This window comes from Plectrocnemia conspersa, unplaced genomic scaffold, assembly GCF_051122295.1.
Source record: "Plectrocnemia conspersa isolate PC_06_02 unplaced genomic scaffold, ASM5112229v1 ptg000010l, whole genome shotgun sequence".
NCBI classification, from domain to species: Eukaryota; Metazoa; Arthropoda; class Insecta; order Trichoptera; family Polycentropodidae; genus Plectrocnemia; species Plectrocnemia conspersa.
In genome coordinates, this window is record NW_028277174.1 from 10341439 (window position 1) to 10361277 (window position 19839).

The 19839-nt window shown below is 33.6% G+C and overlaps 1 protein-coding gene across 12 annotated transcripts in view; it reads left to right on the forward strand.

Moving 5' to 3' along the window:
* unc-13 (protein unc13 homolog) overlaps positions 1-19839 on the forward strand; it is a 403791-nt gene that overhangs the window by 292425 nt on the left and 91527 nt on the right. For 4 of the 12 annotated variants that reach the window (XM_088194177.1, XM_088194178.1, XM_088194180.1 and 1 more), the window contains exon 1: positions 12999-18749. The exons of 5 other annotated variants lie outside the window; for them this stretch is intronic. In XM_088194177.1, coding sequence (XP_088050303.1) covers positions 13560-18749 — 5190 coding nt within the window. In that variant the 5' untranslated portion in view covers positions 12999-13559. Of the gene's footprint in view, positions 1-12998; positions 18750-19839 lie in introns of those variants that run through there. 3 more of the 12 variants (XM_088194182.1, XM_088194183.1, XM_088194184.1) reach the window with 1 other exon arrangement.

Consider the following 19839-nt stretch of genomic DNA (forward strand, 5'->3'; position numbering starts at 1 on the left):
GGCGATTAAACTACAAGAAGTTCTTACCCCCCATTAAATCTTTAAACCTTTTTTATGTGTCATAAAATATATTTTACTCTCAGTAATGCATGCAATGCACGCACTATGCATTTGACGCCGAAGGCTGAGCTTAAAGCTCGACCCCGTTTATTATGTGCTTTCTCGTTTAATATGCGTTCTCGATATTTCGCATTGGGACGATATATGAATTTCAATTATTACAGAAAACAACGACTTTATCTGGGTTGAGCTTTCGCACTAAATTTTACGAATAAACGAATACGCGGCGTATGTACGTGACGTGAAACGTACGCAATGCTGTTTGTGTAAATATATTTACTAGCCCGGTATGCGTATTAAATTATTTAAACGTAAAACGTATTTTTAACCTCTCTAAAAATAATATAATTTTTAATTGCGAGTACTAGATTTAAACCTCAAGCGATTTACTTATGTTACCGATAGGTATAATTTTGAATGAAACAATTATTGTTTTAAAGTGTTTTCCTTAATCGTGACTAAATTTATTATATTAGAACAAATTTGTGAAAATTTGTTTAGCTCGGCAACCATACTTAAATATATATTAGACACCTACAAAACAGTTAATAAGACGTGATCCTGTTATAACATGCATTTTTATTTTTTTAAATAATTTTTGACAAGGGATTTCTAATAGAAAATAAATATAATAAAGTCAGACCAAACATATTTAGTTAAAATGAATGGGTATCTTACAAAAATTCGACTATTATTTAGATAAAAATATCATTTTAATTAGGACCAGCAATGTTTTGATTTTTTTCTTTGAATAACCCATTCCCATTTTGGAAATTTAAAAAAAATATGATTGATACAAATATCACAATACATCACTTAGGTATTTTATTGATAAAATCAAACTAATTAATTAATCATAAATCAGCGAATAAAATTAACTGTATGCTCTTAAAAATAGCTCGCAGTGCTTATAAATATATACTTAATTTATTTATTATTAAGTTTAGATATATAATGTTAAAGAATATATCAAGAATATGCCTACAATGTAGCATTTTTCACATTTTATTAAAATAAATTGTACTACCCATTTATTATAGTTACCTACATGTAAAAATATACTTTTTTCCGACACATAATATATACTATATGTATTGTTAAAAATTACTTTGCAAAAAACATTACAGCATGATGTTTTATTTTATATATTTTAAAACCACACAAACGGTCGGTCGGTCCCTCACTATCGTGAGGCACCACAGCTGATACAATTATTACAATGCAGCAAACGTTTTAGATATTATAATACAGATATCTACACATCATGTTTCACGAGTACGAATATTCTGCTGAAATAGTTGTTTTATCGCATAAAGCTTTTCACCATACTTGATCCTTTTGAATCGTCGTTAACCTTCTACGCATTATGTAAATGCTTAATCATCAAAAACACACATTCATAATTAAAATCATACGTTTTAACGCATCCATGTATATTAATAAACACACACGCGCATAAATTTTACTCGCGCGCATACAAATACGCGCGCACACACATGCGCAGGGTTTGTTCAAAATTACGTATGCTTTTAATCTGCGTTAACCCTCCGCATGAAATATTTTACGGTCTCGGCCGCGTCCATACATCAGCATTTAATTACCCTCAATCTCCATATACATCACGCTTGACGTCGCCGCAATAACCGAGCCCCGATTGCCGTCAATATAGGAAGTGCCTGAGCATCCGTCGGAAGAAGATGCAGGGGCGGAGAATGATGGGGATAAAACTTTCATCCCATCCTCTATGCATTCTAACCGGTTGATCGCAAAATAAAATTTAAGCGCAAGACTTGGGCCAGACTCATCTATTTGAAAACTTTGAATTCACTGGCATCCCTTATTACATTATTCAGCTTAAGAAGCTTTGGTCAACCCAGCGATCTTTACCCGTCAGCTTTGTTGTCTAGCAGGTGCTTTGATTTATGCTAGCAATGCAATTAAGAGTCATTTTAAAGCTATTGGTTTTCCTTGATACAATATATATATATGTATATAGTATATACAATAGTATTTCTAAGTTCGTTTAGCTTATTTAAGAGTATGTTACGAATGTGAATCTATACTCATTTATTTGTATAATTGCGGTAATGATTTCTTAGTTTGTATATTTTTTTTAGATAATGCCTAAATTGTTACATGATTTTAAAGGAGAAATTAGGCTATATTTTAGTATAGCTTCTATATTTATCGCATCTATACTAGTACTATGGGTGCTTATTCGTATGTTTTCTTTAAAATTTAGCTGAAATTATTGTGAACTATGTAAAATTAATTTTTTTGGCGTGACGTCGGCATAGGGTAACGCATTATTTGGTCTAACTCGAGGGGAAGACGACGACTGGCGGCGCCTCGTCCACCGATCTTTGATATCGTTAGCTTCTTTTAATAAAATTAGGTATTTTAGGTTTAAAAACTACGTTTGCTCAAAATTAAAAAAAAATAATGGTAAATTTACAAGTCTACAATTTCGGTTTTAAAATCATAAAGCCGAAAGTGTGTGGATGCAGCTAAAATAGACGTCAGAAAAGCTGGTCAGTTTATTTTATAAGCATTTATCATTTACTATTTTATCATTTATAATTTATATGCCACCATCGGCTGTTAAAGTTGAAATAACTGGTCTTGAAAGTCGTAGAGACTTCGCTGGAGTGTCGAATAGCATTATTGTCGGTTGATCTGCTAATGTGTCTAGTGCTCTAGTGCTTCTTCCATCTGTCCGTCTGCCTCTCTGTGAGCAAAAGTCACATATTTTATATTTCTGGTTCGACACAACTCTAGTGAATTGCAGATAAGGACGTTGGTGGGTCAATCGTATCGCTTCTTGGATACATCCATGAAATTTGTTAACAAAGGGATAGAAATTACTATATTTTGCGCCAAGTAAGACGCATGGTCTATTCAAACAAAGAGTGGTTTTTCCGGTACTTATGAATGATTAATTTCTTGGGGCGGATGGTAAATAATAACAATTGCTTATTCCTTATATCTGTTTCATTCTTAGACCCTACTTTACAAACGTGGTAGTATTAATTTATCTTAGTTAGTGTATTGTGTAGATGGTTAAAACCATTACATGTTCATATTTTGAAAAATCTTAATGTCTTGCCTCGAGTTTTCAGCGTTTTACATATATTTTACATATGTACATATTATATGACGATGGCATAGACAGGGACGCGAGAACAATCGGAGTTCCCAACTGAAGGACAGTTGACAGGGACAGAGGAGAATGGGGCCCACCAATGGCTGATTGCTTAATATGTGACACTTAATCGTATCACTGAGATTGACAAACAGAATGACAAACTTAGTATAAAAAGAAGAAAATTTTAAGACAATATATATTTTATTATTGGTTTTATAAAATTATTCTGAACTAAAATCGTCTAAAAGAATATAAAAACCGGTTATCCAACTTTAAAAAGTTGACAACATTTTTCCGACGCCCCCACCTCTTGGATCACGTTTTTGTGGCGTGAAAGCCTTAAAAAGTTTTGCGATCAAAAAACGCAAACTCTTTTAGACAGGTCGTAGGTCGCGCATAAATTCTAACAACAATCGCAATAAAACGAGACCGTAAACTATTTCATTACGAGCCTTGTGTAGCTTTAATCCCGAGTGAAAGGAGGTCGAACAGATCAATTTAAATTATTATTGGAATTCGACAACGGTACTGCAATGGTTAATTGGTGCGTTGTGCAACTTGTAAACTAGCTTTGAACACATCGAACGAGACTTTGATATCGAGTTATTAATTAATATTCGATTAATAACTAATTTGCATTTTCGAGCAATATGTTCGATGCGGGCATATTCAAATTTCACGTGAACCGTAATACTCTTCGAGTACTAAGTTATTATAAAGGTAGTGGTTTATTTTTTAATTAATTAGTTGCTGATTAGTAAGTTACCAATAATATTATCGCAGTTTTTTTAGCTTGAGCTTAAGTCAAGAATATCCTTGAATTAACATAGCAGGTTATTCCCCTGAAGAAGAGGTCCTTGAAACTGTTTTTTGCGCAATTAATATATCCTTCATTGTGAGGGTCGACGTTGTAAGTCCCGAGCTCTTATTTCTAGAGAACATTATTCATTATACCATTTTTTTTGCTTAAAAAGAGTAATAAATGTGGCTAAAATGTCACGTTCTCTTCGTTAGTTAATAAACGTAGGTTGTTTAGATCTGAAAATTAATAGTTAATTCTAAGACTTATTTTAATTAAATAATAAAATGTATATATACATATTAAAATCGTGTTTCTTATTAAAAAAATAAGGCTTATAGTTAGTCTACAGTTGAATGAGAGCTATAATATAGTGAAAGTTTTAATACCAAACACAATATCAATTAGAAGGATCTTAAAGCTAATTAAAACTTTCACCAAACCGAATCCCAGAGAAAAGTCTAGTATTTTTTAAATATTATTTATGTGAGAATCAAAGTAATTAAAACTATTCTCTGGAGTATATAATTTATGGCTTTATTTTTAATTAAAGCTCTAATAAAAAGTTCATAAATCATACCATTTTTATCAAGTTAAATACGCAATTAAATTAATTATATAAATAGTATAAAAATCAAGCTTAATAATTAGTCAAACTATATAATAGTGAAAACGGAACTGTCGCATAGTTTCGCCTTTTGACAGTCATTAATGTTACACTTCTTCACTTTTAAGTTAAATGCAGAGTTGAAATTTCCCTTGGGCGTTAAACGCTCACGCTCTAATGAATATTTTCATATAAAGAACACCAACTTTATTACATTTAAAATTTTAATAATAATGCTAAAATATATATATTTATTTTTATACCTAGTATGTGAATATTTAAGGAAATAAACGTTCTTTATGACTTACGCTGCTTGGTGACGTAAAGTATAATATATACAATAGTAACAAAGCGCATAAGTTCTTGTAAAGTTAAGCTAAAAATTTTGCTACAAAATAATATATTACGAAACCGAGATTTTTTTCTCAATTTAAGCAAAGTTTTCTTGCATTTCTCGTGGATTTTACCAGAAAATATGGTAATCCTAGACATAACCGGCTGTGAAATAAAAATTTCTCTACGGCGCTAAATCCTCATTTGCTTTATGCTGCATTCGTACCTTAAGATTTTGGTCATTTTGTATATTCTATGAATAGGTGTAATATGAAAATTATATATTTTATTAGTTGAATTAAAAACACGCATATTAAAATTTCTCATAATAAAATTTTAGTCTTAAAATATTATTTAAATATTGACCAAATGAGATAAACAAGGAGAACGACAACTGATCTGGATATTTTATTGATTATGTTTCTAATTATAGTCCACCATTTTAAACACTTGATTATTTTATATCGATTTTGCAGCTTTCCCAAAAAGTAATTACTGCCTTAATTTTTTTTGTATTTATTATAATATCCATATTTTTTAGGATTTATATCTTATTGATTTATATTAATCTACATATATTTTTAAGAGTTCATATCTTAGGCTTAATTGTTTTCCTGGCGATTTTAAAGATATTATTTCTTTGTCGTTCTTTTATTAAATAAAAAACAAGCTCGTTAGATTTTTACATAATAAACTGATATCATAGTCTTGCAAAAATGTAATTTGAAGTTTGATCATTGGTCACCAAACCCAATATGTCTGGTTGAATATTTATAATCAGTAAGTATTTTTTGGTTATAGTTTCATCTTACCAGAAGCTAAGTTACTTAATGTTGAAAATTTAACTTCAAATAAAAAAATAGATCAAATTTAGTTTCATACAAAAATTTATATTTTGGTAATTTCTTTTCCTAAAAAAAATATATAGTATCAGTGCTTTCACTTTTTCAAATGTCAAACAAAACTTGCTTAATTATACTCAATTTATTTTATAAAACTGTACCTTAACAGCTTGACTTTTAGTAACTTTAGATAGCTCTGAAATATTAACATAATAAACTTGGGAATACCAGAATACGCACAATTAAAGTACATTTCATGCAAATATTAAGATGCGCACATATTTACAATAACTTAATACTCACTATTTACTTATTCTAATAATAACTCTTGGAACCAATTCAAACTTGAACTTTTTGGCAGAATATATTATATTTTCTTCGTACGTCTTATAAGATGGATATCCGTTTGTGAATTCCTAAGCGTACTGCCCGAATACGGTAATAATATTTGCAGTATCCCCTTCTGGGTACGTCGAATGAGTTTATATTTTTTTGTCGTCGAAAGCTCTCCAATCTATATTCGAGTGTCGGGGACGCTTTCGACCGGACGAGCCATTTCCACTTCCGTCGGTGCCTTTCCTCAGCTTTTCACATTTTCCTTTCCCCCTCAAGGCACTCGAAAGGCACATTTTGTATCAGACCTATCCCGACGCCTACTACAACGAGGAAACATTCTCAGCGCTGATAACATTCAGATTTTATTCCATCGTTCATATTTTTTTATACTCCCAACCAAAGCGAAAAGAAGAAACGTTTTCAATTAGATGGCATCGCGAGATGTCACCGTGATATGTGTTATCTAATCAAAATTCCTAATAGACATGAATCGGATTAACTAAAAAATATGTGACCAAATAATAATATAAAATGAATAAAATTCTAACGTATACATTTTATACGAGATAATCCACCGTTACGGAACGAAATCTTCCGGATGCTTAACTGCACATAATAATTGCACTCTTCCGTTCATTTTTAACCCGAGAAAATCCAGTGAATCGCCCAGAGCTTTACGGTTGGAATTAACCTCATTATAATACAAATACTTTAATCAAATTTAATCGTCACATAAAATTGCTCCTCCCGCAGCATAAAATCAACATTTAACTGTCATAAAACTGACAAATGATGACCGCGTGATAATGGATACACTTTTCCTTGGGCTATAATTCCAAATTTCGTCGTGTCAGCTCTGTCTCCATTGACAACGATTTATGGCCTCAATTATCTTGTAAACCATTTAGTTCGTGTCGGTTCGCATCATTTTATAATTTATATTACCTCCTATCAATAATTTTGTTTTAAATAGGTTAAATAAGTTAAATGAGCGTCAATGTCATAACTATTAAAATACGGGTAGATCTAAAAGTAATAATTAAGTATGAGAATGCATAATAAATTATATCATTATGCAGTTTTCCTCTCCAAGCACTTAATTAGATAAATGTTCAATTCTATACATTAACAATTATACAATATCAAATAAAATATTTACGACTATTTTTTAATTTTTTCATGATTTCTATTATCAGGGAAATGAATTTTTTTAAATATCTGTACATTTTCTAAATGAATTTTTAACTGGTTTCAAATACAAATGTAACTTATAATAATGCATACCAGAAATTCAGCAATAACTTTACCCAAAATATCAAAAATAAAATAAGTCATGTTTTTCTTCAATCAAAATCAACAGAAAAGTTAAAAGTTGAAGCGTTAAACAATATAATAATACCTAAATCCCTTTTGAACAAATAGTTATGACTGAATTATTTATTTCGTGTCTAATTACTTTCTACCACCTGATATTATCTCACGTATTTTGTATAAAAATATAATATCTTTTTGTATAATTTTTATAACACTAATTTATTTTAATAGCACGCTGCTGTTCATATTTTTAGTGCCTTAGTAGTTTTGTATAAATAAAATTTACAAGTTAAAAATAGCTCAGTAGATCTAAAAATGGCAGCCAGAATGACCTGTGCAAATGTCACGTATCTACTGTTCACTGTTTGGGAGGAGTCCTTGTTTTATAGTATAGATTTATATGAAATGTTTAAGTCTCGTTATATTTAAGCAAATAAATTCTTGCATTTTATTTTTTGTCATTAGTTTATCGTTATTCGTGGGGTTATATATGTAGTTAATATTTTCATGATGTTAATTGGAATTCTTCGCCATTTTTCAATACACCTACGCGTCCCTTATTCTTGTCCGTTGCGGCCAAGACGTCAACACTTGCGAAAGCACCTCTTGCTCGAATTATTTAGCTTTCTAACGATCTTGCTAAACACAAGGATGATTTCTGAGATAGCTATGAGGAGCTGGAAAAATGTGTTTGAGATGCCTCATAACTGTTTTTTTTTTATTTTGATTTTTTTTAATGCTTATTATTGCATTGAAAAATCATATCAGGTTAATGTGGTTAGATTCGTAATAGAAAAATTAATAAGAATAAAATACTAAAATATTTTAGATACTCAAAATGAATGTGTTCCATATTTTAAAATTCAAAATATAACTACATTTTGAGGTTTCTCGTATTTCGCAGCAAAGGTCTCAGTATTTATAATGCCTGAGAGTTAAAATGTAATTTATCATTAAGCAAAATGTTGAGATCTTAGTAGAATTTACCCTTCAGGAAATTATTTTAATTTTAAAGATGAAGGTGATACTTTATATATACTTTAATAAGATAACTCATATTTTTTTAAATACCACTGACACGTCTATTTTTAATAAAATGTTTTTTGGCGTAGCTTATTAATTAGGCTTTGAAAGGAAATGTTATTCATGGTTTTTTATAGATGTTGGAATATCGGATATTTATATACCAACCGGTACATTCTGTACTGACAATCGTCTTTATTCTGCAGGTAAAGAGAAGGTAAAAAAATAGGTCACTGTTGGTATTGAATCGATTTCCTCTTTTGCATTGTATTCCATCTCTAAAAAGTATGTATTTTTATATTTCTTCAAGCAATTCGCCTTCTTGTATTCCTTTGTTGCCAACGTTCCTCGCCTTCTTTTATCATACGCAACAAAAAAGTATAATAGAAATAATCATATCTTCTCGGCTTTCACTTCAGATTTATATTTAATGCGGATTATTATCACAAGACCATAATATGCCATATAATAACACAAACATGCCTTTTGATGGAATTTTACATTATAGCTCTCTTATTTTCTACGTATTCGCTTTACAAGTTGTACACGCATAATATCGCGTGCCAAAAACGCTAAATGTAAATATGGCCTCATTGACTGGAAACGTTTTTGTATGTATACACAAATAGGGATACGCGGTTAAGGGTGAGATTTTTAGTAACGATAAAACAACCACAAGGAAATGGGTCGTCAGAAAGACTCTTGAATTAGACTTAGAACGCCTTTTTGATACCATGTAATTTCGTCGTGTCTTTCATTACAAGTTAGTATAATGTATAAAGTTTATATACACATAAAGATATAATGATATCGATAAAAAAACTCGAATGTTTTACAATTAGAATATATGTTAATAATATGTATAATATTACGGTAACTATTTCATTTTCTAAAAAATATATGTTTTATTTAGTTAAAATAATACTAAATTATTACAAAAAGTTAATCAAGTTGTATCGGGTTTTTAACACTTTAATCATATTACATCTGAAAAAATAGTATTATTTAATAGCAACACATTTTTCTTCGTCCTTCGCCTCGAAAATAATATTTTTTGGCTAGAAAAAAAAAACTCAAATTGACGAATGGAGACGGCGGCAAAATTAAAATAAAATCCCCTGAAAAGAAAATTACTAGAATGCCGGTTGGGTTGGAAGAAAAAGTGTGTGGGGAAATTTTGCTGGCGTTTTCATTTCGGCTCCCCGAGGCGACGGAGGCTTCCATCTCACCCATGCTCGCCCAAGAGGCAAATACGAGTATAGCGGGCTTCATTTTTCTCCATGACAAATACTTTGGGCATGAGAGATGACAAAAAGTAGACGAGAGTTGCATCAACAAAGCTGTAAGAGATTTTATATCACGGCGATATTATGTAATATGGAAGCGGCGAATGGAAGAATGCCGGGTAACACATAAAAACGCAATATTATCGCATAAAATAACAGTTTTCGCAAATGGCAAACAGTTTAAAATAAGCATATTTAGTTTTATATATATTTTTGGAAAGTATCTTGCTGTAATATTTAATGTAAGGGCTATTAAAGCCAATAATGATGTATAGTTATGATTAAACGCCACTATGGCTTAGTCATAATTCTATCTCTGTAACTTGATTTATACAATATACTTAATCTTAATTGTTACGAAGTACTGCTACTCTAGACAGCCATGGATTAAACAGATAGTGTTAATTAAGACATTGTCTTTCTGTAGTATAGCAATATACTGATATTATATTGCATTTAATCCTACTTTTGTATTTAATATGTATATATATTTACATTAATAGATAGATCTGCAACTTAGACGTTCGTATTGAATAAAATTTTTCTATTGTACGAGTCACGTAAAATATTTATATTTATTTTTCGTTTTGAAAATTCAGCTAAACGTGTAATACGTCAAATTCACAGTGAGACATATTCTAAATGTTATATCATATTAATACAATTGTGGTGCGTTTTGTCTTAGAAACAGAAAAATGAAAAAACATGATGTAGGTATTAAATTAATTTATTTATATCATCTGAATCAAATACCTAATAAATCACTAACCTTTTTAAAATTTATTCGGGGCATCGTAACGTCAATAGAATCAAGATAATGATACTATGTTATCCGAATCGCCACAGAAATTATAATAAACCATAACTCTAATGGTCCTTGCAAATAAACGTAAATAACAAGAATCGAAATGCGTATATGAAAATTATTATTTCGATAAGAGAAGCGGATCTTGACCCTTTTTGACGATATATGAATTGGCCGGTGAGTTATTTGCGGGAGGAGGGCCTTTTCCACGGACTATCATTTTGATATGAATGTGTCTTGGGGTACATGTGTACCGAAGCGTGGGCTCCATCCGACGGGACCTCATAAAGAACCGCGGTTTTCCGGCCGGATAGGTTTTAAAAATTCACTACCGCAAGTAAATATTGTATGGCACACGAAAAACGTGGTATAATGTCAATATATACATTCAATCATGTATGCCATTTCTTTTTAATGAATTTAAAATAATAAATATTGTAATGTGATTTTCATCTGCATCAAAGCGGAGAAGCTGACTCAGTAAACTATTCGATTAAACGGCAAAGATGCTAAGCTGGAATTAAATTTACAATTGAATAGTGTTCATAAAGAAAAACTTCCTTTGCTTCGGAATACGGGATGGAAGTCATAGTTAGGACTGAAAATATATATTACCTCACTGAACTTTGAAACGTAATGCCCGAACAATCTTTCAACAGTTTAGTGCACTAAGTTTAATGAAGAGTTAAGTTATAAGCACGTTACGAAATTAAAAATTACGCTTAATTTATTAAATATGAAAGAGTAAAAGTTTTTTACATTTAATTAACTTTACAGGAGAAACTTTGATGTGAAAATTTATTTAAAAACATATTTAACTTTAAATATTATAATTTAACATTATATTATATCTTTAATAGGTTTAGGTAATACTGTCATGCACAAATTCCAAAAGTTTCGCTGATTTATTACACCAACATGATATTAACTAACTAATCTCACGTATCAGTAATTAGCTTAAATAATACATGTTATTAAGTTACGCCTAATCTATATACATAAATATATAATTACAATGTACCACAGGATGTTCTCTACAAAGATAAAATTACATGTCGAATCTAATTAATTAGTTATTCCATATTAGGTCTCGTTTTTTAAATTAAATATTTGACAGAATTCATTGCTATTTAACTTGTGCATTACCAATACACTTATTGTTATTATTAATATCTATGTATATATTGCAGAGATAATATATAGTTTATTTCTAAGACGCTTAAATATTTTTTACGGCTAACTAAGCAAAAAATAATTATTTAACTATAGTTTTTATACACTAATAATCTTAAACAAAATTTTGAAAACTTTGAGATTATTCTTAAGCTAAAAATTTTACTTTTTATTTTTGAAAAATCAAACCAAAATAATTTAATATATACTTTATAATAAATTCTATAATAATTTGAATCAATTTTTTTAAACTCTTTTGCCGCAATGCTTCTTTAACGAGTGTTCCCCCAGCGCGGTTGATATTTAATCGGACTAGATTTTTCAATGCTCACTTAAAGTAAAATACACAATTTTACTGTTTAAAAATAATTAGTGTTTATATTATCGAAATAATTCAACCAACAAAATATTTTTATCATATTAAATATAATATGACACGAATAAAAGTACTAGTTTCGAATCGCTTAGTGTAAACAATAGCGGCATAAACACACCTGTGAATTTAAACTCACACAAGCACGCATCAAAATGCGTAGGTCTAAGTTAATTTTTTTATAAATTTGTTTTACTTAAATAGTATTATTTTTATGATGGAATCAAACGGTATAAAGCTGTTTTTTTATATCTAATGATTTTTGATAATTATCTTCCTTTAGTTTTGGTAAAAAAAACATATATCTGGTGATCCATTATATGATGGGCTTCGCGTTAAAAGGGTTAAAACATAAGTTTGTCATTTACAAAATAATCAAAAATAAAATAAAAGATAGAAACTAGCCATATTGGGTAATTTTACATATAATTATAGTTATTATTTTTTTGTGTCATTAAAATGTATTGCTATTTTAAAAACTGGTAAATATTTATTTAATATAATTAATTTAAAGCAAAATCCTATTCTTCTAAACGTTTCTCTGTTATTTTGAAGGAGCTCTCGTGTAAGCAACGTTCTCCCCCTCGAAGATCCTTACAGATCGCGTAAATATTTGAACGTGGTCTTCCCCGTCACTTATCTTCCTCACTGTCGTATTGAATGACATTACTTTGAAAAGCTATATGATCCTTTCATTTTCCGTTTTTTCGTGTTTTCCATAGCGGTGAATGAAATTTACTCAATATGTTGATTTTTAACGTTATTTATTTACGATTTTGCTGACATTTATTATTTTTACGCGAAACGTATACATGTACGGTATTAAATAAAATATGTATGTATTTAAATATTTTAATAAAGTTTATAAAGTGAAATTGTTTCATTTAGCTCCCGACTGAGTTGAAATATTTGAACGATGATGTTTCGCATGAGAGAATTTGAAATATTTAACATTATTCTACAGTTATATAACAATGTTGTGTTTTTTGTTACAGATCGTCATATGTGTTATTTAATCTTTGTCTAATCATATGTGTGTGTCGATGGCATTTTATCGAACGTAGTGGTAAACGGACAGGACTCGAACAGTTATGTTAAATAGTTAAACAAGAATAATAACAATAACACAAACTATATCAGTGATTAATAAAAAAATGTAGTGTCGTTTTGAAGCGTCATGCCAAATATGGCGCATCGTTGCAAAACGCGATGCGCCATTTTGGCGACAAAATGGTGACTGGTAAAAATGCAACGAAAATCATATCAAACTATGTGGTTAAATAATAATCAATGCGCTCGCTTCATATCATAACGTTTTTTTCTTTTTAAATTTCAACTTGTGAAAAATAAAAATTGCGTTTAATTCTGTGAATTAATCCAAATAATAAAATATATCGTAGTGAAGTACTGGTGGTCAGTACGTAAATATTTTTACTTTATGTAAAATCCCTTTGTGGTATGTGATGGAGGGGCCGGGGCAACTCGATGGAGAGGGTTCCGGAATCGTGGCCCTCGCGGGGGGCTACGAAGGCCAGACTGATTACATCATCAGCGATTACATGGAGAGGTTGGGCACGAGGCTCAACATTTTGGAGACGGAGCTTAAATACGCGTGGCGGGCGTTGGATCTTCTCTCCCAGGAGTACATCAAGATGTGGGAGCGACTAGAGCGATTGGAGGGGTTGCTCTGTGAGCAACAAGGCGTCATCGCTCACCTATTAGATTTTTATTCCGCTGACAGAAGTGCTCCTTCCGGTCGACTGGGACAACTTGAGGTCATCAGAGAGATTTTGGGCAACGGTACAGTCGAAGATGGCTTGGAAGAGGGCGTCGAACCGACCACTTCTTCGCGCATGATCGTCGATCTGGACGTGGACCCGGCTGATCTGCAACTTCCCGTACCTGATTCCGATGAGGCTTTTTACCAAAGTCTCAATCGAGCGTACCGCGAAGATTTAGTATGCAACGATCCTTCGCGTCCGCCTTCACAGCTCGACATGATATGGGAAGACCCGGAAGATACGGAGGATCCGCACGCGGTAAAAGACGAAGTCAGAGAGCTTATGGAGCAAGCTTTAGAAGACGAACGGCAGGAAGTTTTCAGCGCCATGGACTATAAAGATTACAGGGGGAACTCGCCGTGCGTTAGCGAACAAGATCTAGCGCAACTCTCTAGGCTTAGCTCAATAGACCAAATAGCTATAGAAAAATTACACGAATTAGATAGGCTGACTACAAAATTACAAAAAGATTCTAAAGATCTAAAAGAATTACAAAGTAGACTGATAAGCCCGCAACACGCTAAACACGACCAAGTCGTCGAGAGCGAAATAGATTCTCGAACGCTAGCCGAAGATAGTAACATAATCGACGAGCAATTAAGGCAAATTTATGCGGATTCAGACAATTGGACTTTTAGTAGCGGGCCTAGAGGATTAGAAGAATTAATGTTATTAGCGGCGAGTAACATACCTACAACGGTTCAAGCTACTGCCACTAATCGGTCCGGATCGAGAGTATCTATAGCTGATAGTACAGTGAGCACAGATAAGGAAGTTGCCGACGCGATGGCAAGCGGTTTTAGATCGCCAAGCGTAACGTCGCCTAGACATAAATTCCATATAGAAAAGTCGACTGCTACGGAACCTTATACAACGGTAACTGGAAGACTGGCTTATAGTACGGCTGTAGCTAATGCAGAATCAAACATCAAAACTCCTAAATCTCCCGGAGCATTGTCTAGAGATAGATTCGATACGTCGTATGCTTACAGTGACGCATCTAACTATAATAAAATATTTGTTTACTCGTCGTCCAATAATTTAGCTGGCGAAGAAATGACTAGATCTCAGCTTAAATCGCCAACACCTTCGACGCATAGCATCAGGACTCGACAAGACGGCTATGTGGACTCGGGTAGTAGAGTAAACGTTCAGATGCCCGAGGGTAGAGCGAATTCTTCTCCATCGCCTAGTCCGCCGCCACCAGCTCCTCACGACGGCGGCGAAACATTCCTTATGCCTGAAAGCACTTTAGTTCCAGGACCGCAAAGAGGTCCGTCGCCCGTCTTCCTGGCGGCGGTTAGTCAACCGTCGGCTCTAACTACTCAACAACACGATCATGGTAGATTAAGTCCACGCTCTCCAAAATCACCGCGCACGTCACCGAGACACGTCAAAAAAGAACCGGTCAACATCGTCGCAAACAAATCAGATTCAGGGCTATCGTCCATGAGCGGGTGGTCAAGTATGGAGAAGAGTCCGGGGTCGCCGAGAATCAACAAAACACCGCCACAACGACCGCCAAACGTCCAACAAGTCACATACGCAGAACCGAAAAAATACATCGAGAGTGAAACTGATTCTTATGTGACCCCAAAACGAGCGGCATCCGTCCCAGTTTCGGCGCCAACGACTCATCAATCTGCATTCACGACCGTTAGATCTCCGCAGCCCTCTCAAGTCGGATTCGACGCTTATGGCCAATACATGGCGAATTTACGTAATAATGCTGAAATCGACTTAAATTCGGTTGGATTACCGGATCAACAATTAAATCCCGATCTCTATGGTGATTTTCTTTATAGCAACGAGCAGCCGGCTATATATTCAGTTGCCGGTAGCAACCGAGAGCAAAACTATACGTCGGTATACACTTCGGGAAGTTCCAACTTAACTCAAAACCATCCAGATGTTGTAGAATCATATAACGATCCGGTGAACGCTCCTCAAAAATCGCCTCACAGATATCCCCCTGAGCCGAATTATAAAGCGCAGACGGTTATACACGGATCTTCGGGAAGAAAAGCTTTAACTAGAGGCGTATCAGTTGGATCGATGCCGAACGAAGGGTTATCAAATCATGAAGGATACCGAAACGCTATGTATCGAACAATGTTTCCGTCAGGTAATATAACAGACGCGTTATCATATTACCCGACATCAGCCAGGTACGATACGTCTACTTTTCATTTGCCAAAAGCAGATTATAACGACCCTGCGGCGTGGCTAGCGCCTGAAGCATCGCATATACCTCACGACTCGACGTCCAGTTCCATGGACACGACTGCTAGTATGACCTCACAAACGTATGCTAATAATATGGAAGCTAGAAAATATCAAAATCAACTTCAACAAGAATATTTTAGGCAGCAGCAAAGAGAATATGAGCAGCAACAGCAACAACAACATCAGCAACATCAACAACAGAAGGAACATCAACAACACCAACAACATCAACAACACCAACAGCATCAACATGTACATCACAATAACAATCAGCCGATTTATCAAAATGCGCAGATGTTTTCAGATAACGATATGAGAAGAAGAGAAGAGCAACAGAATCACAGACCTTGGCCTCAAAAAGATTATCCACAAGCTAACGAGCAAGATATGAGAAATAGAAACATGCGAGAGCAACAAGCGCCAATGCGTCAACAATCAGGTGATCAGTACTACAATACAAGTGGTTTATTAGTTTCGCACTCAGGGTATCTATCGATTTCGTCTGATTTAAAAACTACTAAAGCGCAAGAAAAAATAGTTAAAAAGCCAAAAAGAGGGTCACTAAAACAGGCCATGAGCTCTGTGAGCAGTTGGCTGCCAGATTTACACTTACCTAAACGAAATAGATCGAACTCTTTACCGTCTGGAGTCGACAGAGACGAAGCAGATAGTCAGCGAGAATTGAAAGCTGCCAGAGGGCGCGGAAGCGGTCCATTGCCCAGAAAGAAGAAAAAGTATCCGTTAGTTGCTACCATGTCGGGTATTTTACAAAAAGCTAAAAGGAAAACGAGCACTAGTCATCAATCATTATCCGATCCGGAAACATCTGAAAATGAATGGTCCAGCGGACGCTCCAGTGCGCAGTACGAAGACAGCGACGGTGTTTTCTCTGATACGCCTTTAGATAACACAATGTTCGCACGAATAGCTACGAATAAAAAGCAAAGACGGTTGAGTCAACAGGAAAAAATGGATCAGCAGCAAAAAGTTCAGCAGCTTCAACTACAACAACAAAATCACCATTATCCGAAAGCTCAACCACAAACAAATACACACGCACAATTCGAAATGGTTTCAAGTCAAAATCAAAACCAGCATTTGAATAATCATCAGCAGCAGCAGCAGGATATAATATACCAACAGCAACAGCATCAACTGCAACAACAACAACATTATCAGCAACAACAACAACAACAACAACAACAGCAACATCCACAACAACAGCAGCAATTACAATCATCAGATCATTCGCAAAAAAGTGATTCACCGCCTCGAAGCTCTTTAGAAACATCTCCCCCTTCTCATCCCTTATTCGCCCAAGTAAAAAAGAGACACTCAAAAGATAAAGACCAACTTTCAGATGGTCATAAAACAGAACCAGAGACAGATTTATCCGATAATGCTCCTGGAGAAGAAGAAGGAAACAAAAGTTCCGGAAGTCAAAGTGGATCATCTTCAATATTTGCTACTATAGGAGATGTGAAAAGAAGCGGTGGTTCAGATGAATCTGGTGGTGAAGGAAAATCTTACGGGATGAGCGGTGGTTCAATGGAATTTGCAGTATCAAGAGCTTTGGGTAAATATAGGTTAAGACAATCATCGTCCGTTTCTGATGAGCAAATCTGTCTTGAAGAACTGCCGCCGCAGCCGCCAATTAAATCTGAAGATTTATCTACTTTTGACGAAAGAGAGGAGACAATTAAAGAGCCTCCTCCAGTTGAGGTGCAAAAAAAGACTGAGAAAAAAATTAGCCCCCCTGAAATCATAAGATCAGTATCCGTTGAACAACCTAGTCCGATTCCAGAAGGTAGTCCTTCTACGCAAAGTGTTCGAAGTCATTCGAATAGATTTATGCCTAGGCATCAACAAAGTTTAGACGTTCCATATTCTAGACACGACGACGATGATAATCGAAGCACTCATTCGTGGAGAAGTGGATCGAGAGTATCATCAAGAAGGCAGAGCACTGAAGATAGCATCGATTCAGAAGACGAATGGTATTGCTATGAATTGAGAAAATTGGAAGAAATGGAGCGACAATCTCTTTTAGAAACTGAAAGAAGCGAACCACTTCCTGAAGAGCCTGAATATGAGATTGAAGAAAGTCCTTTATTTGAACCTGATGAAGATCTAAAAGAAAAGATGTCGTTTGTTTTGAGAGAATTAAAAATGAAAGCTAAACCAGTCGAGCCGATTGTGAGAGAAGAAGTCAGAAGAGAGCCTCCTAAGCGCCGACATGATAGAAATCAAAGTCCTTTGACCGCTCCCAAGTCTGCATATGCGGAGTTTGCTAGAGTGACTGAGTATCAAGGGTGGAGAGAAGATGAAGAAATCGAACCGATTCCTCCTCCAAAAGCAGAAAGCGATATAGAAGAAGACGATGATAAAGTTGACGACGACGATGACCAATCTTCTGGTGAAACTTCAGGCCCCGACAGTCCTGGAGAGCAAAGTGCCGAAGAATTGGAAGAAGATCCTGTTCCTGCTGTTCCAGAACCACCTCCTCCAGAGTCTGTTTCGCCACCTCCGGCGAAGGATGGGCCGTTATCAAGTAAATGGAAGCTGCTGAAGACGCTCAAGGAACGGAAAGCCGAGGAGAAGAACAACCAAGAGACGGCCGCTCAAGCTGCTGCAGAAAAAGACAAAGTTAGTACAGGTGTTAGCTACATTATGCAGAAGCTATATGAAATTAAAGTTAAGAGTTAATTTTAAATTACGAAACGTGAACATTGTAAGCTTTTATAATTGTAATTGTCGAGGAGACCACCACATTAATAAATGGCACGAATTTATGTTATTATATTATTATATATTTACAAGTGTAATTAATCTTAATTATTTACGTTAATTATGAACTATCGAAACTTTGCTATCACGTTCGAATTCACTAACGACCCATATCAATAATCAACAAAAAAATATATAAAAAGAAACTATTTATTAATTTATAGAGAAATTAAAATATACACCATAGCGATACTTTTGTGTCGAATTCTACGTTCATCAATTCCATCCATCAAATCTTCCTGACATTTAACTTCCATATGACATATCATGCTAAAGCACTAATGTGGAATTATTTAAACAGATCAATATTTTACTTTAACTTAAAAAATATAGATGAAAAGTATTTCTTGTATATTAATTAATTATTTATATCCAGATGGATGAAATTTGTTAAATTGTGTTATTTATGTTAATTTAAAATATTTTGATGTAAAGACGATAGCGTAGTAAATCTTATGAAGCTGTGTAGATTTTAGTAACATTAGAAGGTGCTTTTTATTGTCTTATTGATTTAGTCAATATTAGACTGCGTAAGAGATGTAATTATATTGCAGGAATAATAATACTGAAGGCATTCTCGTAAGATTAACGATTGAGACTTTGTTATTTTCCGATTGAATAAGCAAAGAAGAAACAAGATAAATTATTACCTCTTTTGAAATATACTATAATAGATACAATAAGGGCCTGCTTTTGAGACTAATATGATAAACCAAGACTTCCTTTCTTACATTTGATGTGTATTATACTAGTGCGTTATTTTATGATATATTAGACAATAATTTTGTGTTTTATATAACATTTAGATGGATTTTTCTTCAACGAAGACTTGCTTTATTTGTATTTTATTGTAACTATGTATCGAACATTACAAATACATAAAAAAATCATAAATCAAAATAAAATAATAAATGGCTACAAAAATACATAGTTGCTAGTTCAATAAAAT